The sequence below is a fragment of the Etheostoma spectabile genome, chromosome 2 (assembly GCF_008692095.1).
Source record: "Etheostoma spectabile isolate EspeVRDwgs_2016 chromosome 2, UIUC_Espe_1.0, whole genome shotgun sequence".
NCBI lineage: Eukaryota > Metazoa > Chordata > Actinopteri > Perciformes > Percidae > Etheostoma > Etheostoma spectabile.
The window spans coordinates 8,317,552-8,326,974 of record NC_045734.1 but is presented as its reverse complement, the minus strand read 5'-3'; the positions used below and the strand labels follow the sequence as shown (position 1 = coordinate 8,326,974).

Below are 9,423 nucleotides of genomic sequence, written 5' to 3'. Positions count from 1 at the left end.
GAAAACCAACAGACCCAATAGTCATGACATGCATGCTGCTCATTCTGTGTAATTGAATTTGTAATTGGAAGGTGAATGTTCAAAATAATAGCGTGTTGTGTTCAATTAGTGAGGTGGTTGATTCTGTAAAGAAACAGGTGTCAATTATTGCCCATATTTAAGGAAGGAAGGAAGCAAATGTTGTGTATGCTGGTTATAGTGCATTTATAGTATATACATTACAGTGCATACTGAACAACGTGGGGGAAAAAAAACTGCAAAGTAAAGTTTACTTCAAAGTAAAGCAAACCCTTGAGACATTTTTCATTTTATACAGTAAATGTTTGGGTTTGTAAAGAAAAACGCAAATACTGCTATTTTTTAACAGCCTAATATTCCTTTTTCTTCACTTTCTGTAAAGGTAGTACACATCAATTTTGGTCATGTTTTGATTTGGCATTGAATATGCAGTGTTCCCAATGAATTGATATTATGGAATTAAAAGCTATTCTAAAGACTGAGCATTATTCACTTTTTTCTTTAAACACACTGCTATTATTCTGAACACATCTGTATATCAGTATATATTGAGAATCAAACTAGTTTCATGTGGAAGGATGAGAACACTGGTCCTTTGTGGCTCATCTCTGCCTGTGTGACAAGGCCTGCGTGTGTGTGTGTGTGTGTGTGTGTGTGTGTGTGTGTGTGTGTGTGTGTGTGTGTGTGTGTGTGTGTGTGTGTGTGTGTGTGTGTGTGTGTGTGTGTGTGTGTGTGTGTGTGTGTGTGTGTGTGTGTGTGTGACTGAGTGAACTTCAAATTGTCCAAGTTTGCAACAGTAAAAACCATTTGGCTGACAAATTATTACTCATCCCTACCTCGAAACAGTAATACATGAAAATTGTTCAAATATTGAACAGCCCGCGGCACAGTGCACATTACTGTGCACTGTGCAAAAAATGTCTGTAGGTGCAGTTTACATTCCTATGGTTCAGAGGCATATTGCTCAGTGCCACAAAGCTTTCTGTTACTATGGATGAAGCAACAAAGTGGGAACACCAGAGGGAAAAATATTATTTCAAACTTGTAGAAGTCACCTTGTCCCCAAAGCCGTTAAACAATAAGCACTTCCCTGAGCACACCTTCAATATCTACACCTGGACAAAATAACAAACTGAACCTAAAAAACTTCAACACCTGTCACTTCTGATTGCACACCATTCATGCAGAGTTATGGAAATAGAGAATACTGGAACACAATAATCAAATTCCTCATTTTTCTACAGTCTAACATGACAAAATGTGGAAAAAGTGAAGCACTGAATACTTCCCGTATGCACTGTACATTAGTTTTAACTGTACATTCACAATTGCTGGGGGTTCTTATGGAGCGGTTGATTTAATGGTCTGCGTTTGCTAATATCAAAACTTTAGATACTGTACAAAAAATGTTCTCCACTGTTCATTAATCACAGTATGTGGTGTAACGAATACCTCAAACTTTGTCTGCCATTCCCCCCCTTTGGAGAAAGAAAATTGTATGCTATTCTGGTCATTTATGCACAACAGTGAGGAAACTTAAGTGTCCAGGATATGCTCACTGCTCTGCTTGCATCAGCACACCAATGTGTTAATCCAACACTATATATTCGGTCACTGGACGCATTAAAATGTCAAATGATTTTTTTTCCCCTTTTTAGTGTCCTTAAATAGAAAGGCATCTGCTCAAAATGTAAATCGAAATTAAGTTTTGACTCAACTCCAAAATATCTTTGCCCATTAGGCCTGCAGGGACATTATTGCAAGGCTTGAATATTGATTCATGAAGCTCTTAAAGAATTTTAAAAAGGATAAATGATGAGCAGGACCCCATGTATCACCCCGTTGGCATAAGACAGAGTAAGAAGAGGAGGTGAAGCGTCTAATTCTGGTGACCGAAGCCTACAGCGCCTGGAGCCTAGGAACACAATCTGCCCTAAAGTCTGGCCTTCAAGAACGTGTGAAGACTTGCACAGAAAGTGTACAAAGAAATTGTACGTTTTTGTAGTTCCACTGCTTCTTTACGCATGTAGTTTTTTGTGTGCTCAATTCTGCCACACATGCAGTGCTTGCAGATATCACCTTGCCCCCAAATGGACTGACCCATTCTTGATCCAAACATGGGTACTGATCCTCAACTACAACTCTGTTGCTACTTGTTTGGCATATGGAAACTTTAGCTGTCAAAATTAACATGATAGATTATATAACTTACATGAAGGTATTCCATCCTCTGCTACTACTACCACTGTCAAGCATTTAGTAACCCTGGTTTGGAAAAGTAAAAAAGGGTAAATAAATATACATTACCAAACTACTAATTGATGGTTTCATATTCAGGTGAAATAATTGTCCCATGAACTTTCTACACGCTTTACCTGCTAATAGGACTCATGATTCTGAAAACTCAGGCTTGTGTGCATGTTAGTGCATGTGGCCATGACAAAATATTTTGTATTTGACAAACTGTGAACGGTCTATGAGAGCCATGTGGAGGCAATCCGTATTTCAAGTAAATACTTTAAAGTCAGTATTTTGTACTTCCTTAAAGCAGTAGTTGCTTTTCTTCAAAAAGGGTCTATGATCATCTGACCGATTAGCTGTCTCTAGAGCTGCAACGAATAGTTGATTAATTAAATATATTATTAGGTTTTGGACTGTTGGGTCAGTCAGAACATTTGAAGATGCCACTTTAGGTTGTGATGTGCTCTTTTCACCATTTTCTATTTTCATTATATAGACCAGATGATTAATTGAGAAAATAATCTGCAGATAAACCAATCATGAATCGGTTGGTTTTAACATTTTAACCGGTTGTAAAATGTTATTTTTCATCTGTCCAGTACTTTGTTTAACCCATTTCTGCTTAGCTCGAACCTTTTCTGTTTTTACATTCTGTGCAACACTTACTCTGTTCTTGTGTTTTTTGGAATGCACAAAATAAGTAGCCTCAAAAGTCAGTAATTTGCACACACTGTAATCAAATCTACAACAGTATACGTAAAAGAATGCGCTGATGTTTCCTAAGAAATTATTTTATTTTTGTTTTCTATGCTTGGAAGTGTGTGTCACAATCTCCTATATGGTTTAAGTGGCTAGAAAAAAACTGAACATTTTACCATTACTCATATTCAGAAGTCATCATTCCCACTAAAAAAATAAGTGAGTGTTAATATGTCAGATGAATCTCACTTGAGCTTTCAATCACTGTTGATCTACTCTTTCTACACCAATCCAAATGCCAAGCATACAAAACTGACAGCTTACCATATTGTGTACATTCAACATCAAAGCCAGCTGGCCCACTGTAGTGACTAAGACCCTGAAAAACCTATCTGACAGCTGTGTCAGATGGTGAGAGGCACACAAGAGCAAATTCAGACTAACTGCTATATTTAGGCCAATAAAAGCAAGGGCAACATCTCCATCAAAGGCTCAGACACACACAACACACACCATCACTCTATATTGAGACCAGGTATGACATATTATACAGGAAACAACTGTGGCAGTTAAGAGAGACATGCTCTTCAATAGAAATAATTAAATGCCATTGCTGAGCAGCTTCCTATTGTCAGAAGGTTGTGGGAGGAGCAGCGTACTTGTCATGAGACTACACCTCTGATGAAAAATTTGTCACAGCCTTAGTCAACCATTACTGTCTGTTGAGATGGGTGTATTATCTCTGGTGTCCTCTATGTTGCCTCTGGTGAAGAGATTTATAATAGGCTTTATACAAAGGCATAAAACATTGTTCACTTATATTGTTTGTAATCTTTACAAATGCACAGTAGTTAGTAATTTAATTAAACAGACTCACACCACCATCTGCTGAAGTGATCCTGGTACTACAAAGGAGTCTAAAGGACATCATGACAGCATTAAATCTACATAACCCCAAGGACTTTGTAAAAGTTTTATGTGCTTTTTCTAAATACATACATATATGACATACAAGTAATTGTCAATACCTAGGGATGTCAGCTCTTTGAATTCTCTTTTTTTCTTCATAAATATCATCCCTAGCTTCTAGAAAACGCCATGGCCAACTCCATTTCCTCCTTTAAAATCCAGGTGTTGTGAAGGCCACTGAAACACTTAACAAAACAGTCATAACGTCAGTCATCACTGAAATGAGACACCGGCATTAACATCCAAACACTGGTGCTGTGCTATATCAGAGACCTTTCAAAAGACCACATTAGTTCTGTTGCCGAGGAAAGATCTGACAATCTATTACACTCGTCTTTTGAACATCGAGTGCTACTCCCTACTCGTCAGTCATGATGTTAGGTGATCAATCAGTAAGCGTAAGACATGAACACGCTTAGAGTTTTAACATATCCTAAAACACGTACTACACTTGAATGAAGTATTTTATGAGGCGGATGTTGAGCTATTATTTAATACTCTGCTGTCACTCTTCTATCCCAAACACCATAATCACATGGTCCTGAATAAAATCACATATTTAAAGAAACTACTTGTGAATTATTTGTGATTACTCGGTTTAAGCTGTGTATGTTTAGGCTAGGGCTGGGCGATGTGGGGAACATCAAATATCACAATATTGTTGACCAAATACCTCAATATCGATACGGCAACGATTTTGTAGTGTTGACCATTGGTGCTTTCACAAAATATTTACATAACGAGATTTTTGATAAACAATCATCAGTAATGTGGATAAAATGACCAAGTGGGTAAAGGCAAATAATAGAACAGTTACAACAGTCTGGTAAGTTCAGGAAATGACATCACTTTGCTGTAATGCAGCCTTTGAAACCAGGAAAAGACAACACTAATGCTATATTACAATATTACACTATCCATAATCTAAGACAATATCTAGTCTCATATCACGATATCAATACAGTATCGATATACTGCCCAGCTCTAGTTTAAGCTTTTATCTTCATTGACTTTGCAGTGCAGTAACATCCTTGTGCCAAAAGAGGGAGCTGCTGCTTTAAATATGAACCATGTGCTGTCAGTGCAGTACATCATGGGGACTTACTACAGCAGTGATGTTATAATAACCAAACACTTTCTTTGAGAAACTTCTTAAACTACTGTGCCTGCTGCAAAAGTATCATTAAGGGTCAGTTCCCCATAATTACACATTTTCTTCACTTAATTCCAGTAGCATCTATCCATGCTTTAGGTTTTATTTTCCCAGGTTTTGAGGTAGCGGTTTTGGCATTCATCCCAATAACATGGATGTAAATTCAATTTTGTTTGTGGAACTCATAGTATTGAAAAATGACTTCAATTATCTTCCAGAAACTGCCTCTGTTCACTGGAGGATTCCCTGTGAACTGTGAATATACATAGGAACTATTTCTTCAGAAGAAATCAATCAACAGCTGTGCTTACCTTCTTGTTGGAAGAGCTTTGGTGTGTACAACTCGAGTCCAGGTTGTTATTGGGGGCTGACACATTGTTCCTGAGAGAGGGAGACCGCAGCCCTTCCTCCCCTTCTCCTTCCTCCTCTTCCTCCTCCCTCCCACTCTCCGCGGAATGTTCAAAGTCATCACTGTCTTGGTCCATCTCTTCCTCGTCCTCATCCTCCTCCTCCTCTTCCTCCTCGCCCTCTTCCCTCTCCTCTTCCTCCCTTCCCTGCTCCTCCCCTCCCTCTGTCCTCTCCTCAGCCTCCTCCTCCTCCTGGTGATTGCTGCTGTTGTTGTTCTCTTCCTCTTCCTCCTCCTCCTCGTCCTCTTCGCCCAGCGGCTGGCCTCGTACTCGCCTCTGCTCTGCCCCCCACATCCATCGGGCTCCTTTCTCTCCTCCGTTCACTTCGTTTGGAGGGCCCTCCTCGTCGTCCTCCCCTTCCTCGTCTCCCTGAGGGCCGTTGCTGGCTCCTGATTCACTTGGCGCCCATGGTTGTTCTCTCTCGCCATCAACCTGCGATGCCTCAGGCTGGGAAGAGCCAAACAAAAACAAACAATGCCTCAGAGGAAAGGTCTGATGCTAAATTAAATCTGTTGCACTTATATTTCAAAAGTTGGTTAACATCCACAATTACATGACTTGCTCTATGCATCTTCACACCTCAATTTACAACTTGCTATTCAAATTATAGCAAATCTATAGGTTTATATTTCAAATCCTTCCATGTGACTACAACATCATTGGTTGAATGTCAGTTGGCCATACCCTTTGCTGCAGCTGCTCTGCCTCCTCTACTACCCGGTTCATGTGCTCATCCTCATCTCCCTCCTCTGCTGCCTGCTGGGGTGCCCGAGCCGTGGAGGAGGCGTTACCTCGCACTGCCGGACCCCCCGGCCCCCGACTCCGCCTGCTGCTGCTGCCCCCCGACAGCAGATCCTGGTTCATTTCCAAAAGCCAGCTTGCTACCTCCTGGACCTTCGCTAGGCTGTCTGAGGAGGAGAAGGGCTTGGCATTCTGCAACGAGACACACAAAAAAGGACAAAAGACACTGACTGTTAATTGTTTTAATTTGTTTTTTAAGTGTTTTTCTTGTGTCCACACTCAGCTTGAGTTTCTGAGGCAAATATCGCCACTCAAAGAACTAAAAAAGAAAGAATCTCACAAATGCATGCTCAATTATATGCTGATTTCCTCCAAATGAAAGTGTGAATCATATTCTATTGTTGCCTCTGAATTAAGAATAATGGACATTAAACATTTGTTCTTGGAGCCACACCATTGCTGCTCAGCAGCAGACAAGGAAAATAGGTGGGAGGGATTTTGTTTGGCTTCAGATCACAGCATTGGATGCTGTGCCTCACATGCAGACACATTGGCAGAAAATAGAGCTACTAGTGTTCCACCTTCCAACAAAGCCAATAAACAAAGTCAAATCTGTCAAACACAAAAGAAAAACATGGCTTAAATGTATCAGGAGCAACAATTGTCCTGAAGAGTTTAGTAGTTTACAAGCTTCAGGACAAAAAGGATTTTTGTTTATCTTCTAAATCCGCAGAGTTGTTGGCGGCTATTCATTCACTAGATGAATGGCAAACCTACTAAATGAACACACAAGTCACATAGCATGCTTCTGTAATGTCTCAAACCATACATAGAATTGGGAGATAGGCACCAGAACTTTATCTTCAATGAGACAGCTTCTCCCTCTGACACTGTCACAGATGCAGCAATACAGCCAGGAATCAAACAGCATCTATCTCTTCACACTGGGGTATTGTGAAGTTTCGTGAGGCCATAACAACTCCTGTACACATAACTTCACAACTGGGATGTTTACACATCAGGCTTTTGCAAACGTTATAGCCGTTTGTACAATTTTTTAAATGTTGTAGCTACAATTTTATAATGTAAGAGACAAAGAAACAGGATTCATGGTGGATTGCGCACATCTGTCCAATCAATAAGTCATGCAATAAGATTAGTATCAGATTATTGCATCACACTGCATGCCTGGGCAACAGGCCTTTGCTACACAAGAACGAGACATTCAATACATTTAGCTGACTTTTACTGATTATATTCCAGTAATGTGTTCTGCACTTTGTGTGGTGATAACTTTAAAAGTTGTCATAAATAAATTAATAAATCAAGGTCCTCATGTCCAAGTGTTTAACATGTTTCCCAAATTGGGCTCTAATATTTTTAGCTAATTAAAATATTAACAGGTTATTCTAGTGATTCAACAGTCAAGAGCAAGAAACACTTAAGTAAATAAAGCTAAGTGGGATGTGTGACTCATGAGTTTGTCAAGTCCAAGTGGTAGTGGGCTGAGTAGGTAGCATGCAAAGCAGTTCGATCCTTAAGGCTTATTAGTATTGATGAATTCCACCAATACATGTGAAGCTGTAAGACAACGAGGCATGGGCCGGTATAAGATTCTGACGGTATGATATCCTTCAGCATAAATATCACGGTATTGCAATTACAGCTTTAAAAAGTATTATTTTGAAATGTAAAAGACAAAAAGGTAAAAGACAAGAACTTTTTATTTTTAAAGACACTGCACACTGGCAGGGACAGGGATTTCTAAACTGTACTTTCTGTCCTTGACGACTCATTAAAAAACAGCTCATACCTTAGGAACAGTATGACAAAAATCTTGGTGGTTTTGAAATATTGACTTTTTCAAACCATGATATACTTTGAAACCAGTAACCGACAACTAGTAAGAAATAAGTACTACAGTGGAGCCTCTTTATGTGAGGCCACCAACTGCACACAGTAGGGATGTAACGATATTGACGTTATCGCGCTATCGCGGTGGCAAACGTGTCTCGATATCGTCGTGGTTGGGTTACAATAATAAAAGGACAGGTGTCCGTCAAAAAGCAAGAGGAATAAACAGTCCCGCGGAACAAATCATTGTTAACTACATAGACCATGATCCTTTGCGCTGCGTCGTCATACCAACCGTTCTTAAGCCAATAGGATTGCACGCGGATTGCACGCGGCCCGCTGTCCACACAAGCCACAGCAAGCCAGCATGGCCGACAGCGATACTTGCAAGGATGAAAACAACAACAACAACAACCCCGAAGTTGAGATTGGGCCAGCCCCTGCAGCTTTTAAGTCAGATGTCTGGAAACATTTTGGTTCCGCCGTGTCAAAAAACGCAAAAGGAGAGAAGGTGGTGGACAGACAATGGACTATATGCAAGCACTGCCACAGTAAACCGCGATACAACACGGGAAACAAAAGCAATATGCGAAGTCATCTGACGACTCATCATCCGGAAAAGTTTGCAGATTCTCTCACAAGGAATGTCCTGTCCGGTCAAAAAACCCTGAAGGAGGCATTTTTAAAAACTACGCCACACAACAGCACAAGGGCTCAATAAATCATGAGGTACATCGCGGAATACATAGCGTGTGATTTACGTCCCTTTTCTGCTGTAGAATTGCCTGTTGACTGGCAAAAGCAGAAAAAAATGTCTGTATTTTTTTGCTATTATCATCACAAACACTATCGTGAGCTATTTAACAATACCGTGAGCTTTTCCACAATATCGCAATAAATATCGTACCGTGAGGTCAATATCGAAATTGTATCGTACCGTGAGATTTTGATATCGTTACATCCCTAGCACACAGTAGTAGTGACAGTTTTGTATTGTAAGACCAAATAACATATTTTACAAATCATAAAACAGTAACAGTTACAATTATTAGGCACAACGCATCATTATAGTTGAACACACTTTCTTCTCGTCATATAATTATGTACATAGTGAATTAACCCATTGCAATCCTTCAATCAACCAACATGTCAGTAGCTGCAGATCAACAACCCAAGCAAGAACAGTTGTTTTAGACTACTTTTACACGTGGGCGGCCATTTTCATAAAACGGACATTTCAACCTCTCCGGTTTCAGAAATAACATCGTGCACAGCTGTCAATATTTCAGAAAAGTGTTCACTGACACATACCCGTGTTCATGCCGTCAAGAGCATGCCAAA

The 9,423-nt window shown here is 39.9% G+C and overlaps 1 protein-coding gene and 1 long non-coding RNA gene across 6 annotated transcripts in view; one reads left to right on the top strand and one right to left on the bottom strand.

The window, feature by feature from the left end:
* LOC116697095 (uncharacterized) overlaps positions 1 to 4,814 on the top strand; it is a 15,624-nt gene extending 10,810 nt beyond the window's left edge. The window contains exons 2-3 of the long non-coding RNA XR_004333915.1: positions 4,545 to 4,714; positions 4,764 to 4,814. This is a non-coding gene — a long non-coding RNA (uncharacterized LOC116697095). The remainder of the gene's footprint in view (positions 1 to 4,544; positions 4,715 to 4,763) is intronic.
* fbxw7 (F-box and WD repeat domain containing 7) overlaps positions 1 to 9,423 on the bottom strand; it is a 110,374-nt gene that overhangs the window by 63,261 nt on the left and 37,690 nt on the right. For all 5 annotated transcript variants that reach the window (XM_032528357.1, XM_032528367.1, XM_032528376.1 and 2 more), the window contains 2 exons: positions 6,172 to 6,420; positions 5,392 to 5,934 (listed from right to left, as the gene is read on the bottom strand). In XM_032528357.1, the coding sequence (XP_032384248.1) occupies positions 5,392 to 5,934; positions 6,172 to 6,351 (723 nt within the window). In that variant the 5' untranslated portion in view covers positions 6,352 to 6,420. The remainder of the gene's footprint in view (positions 1 to 5,391; positions 5,935 to 6,171; positions 6,421 to 9,423) is intronic.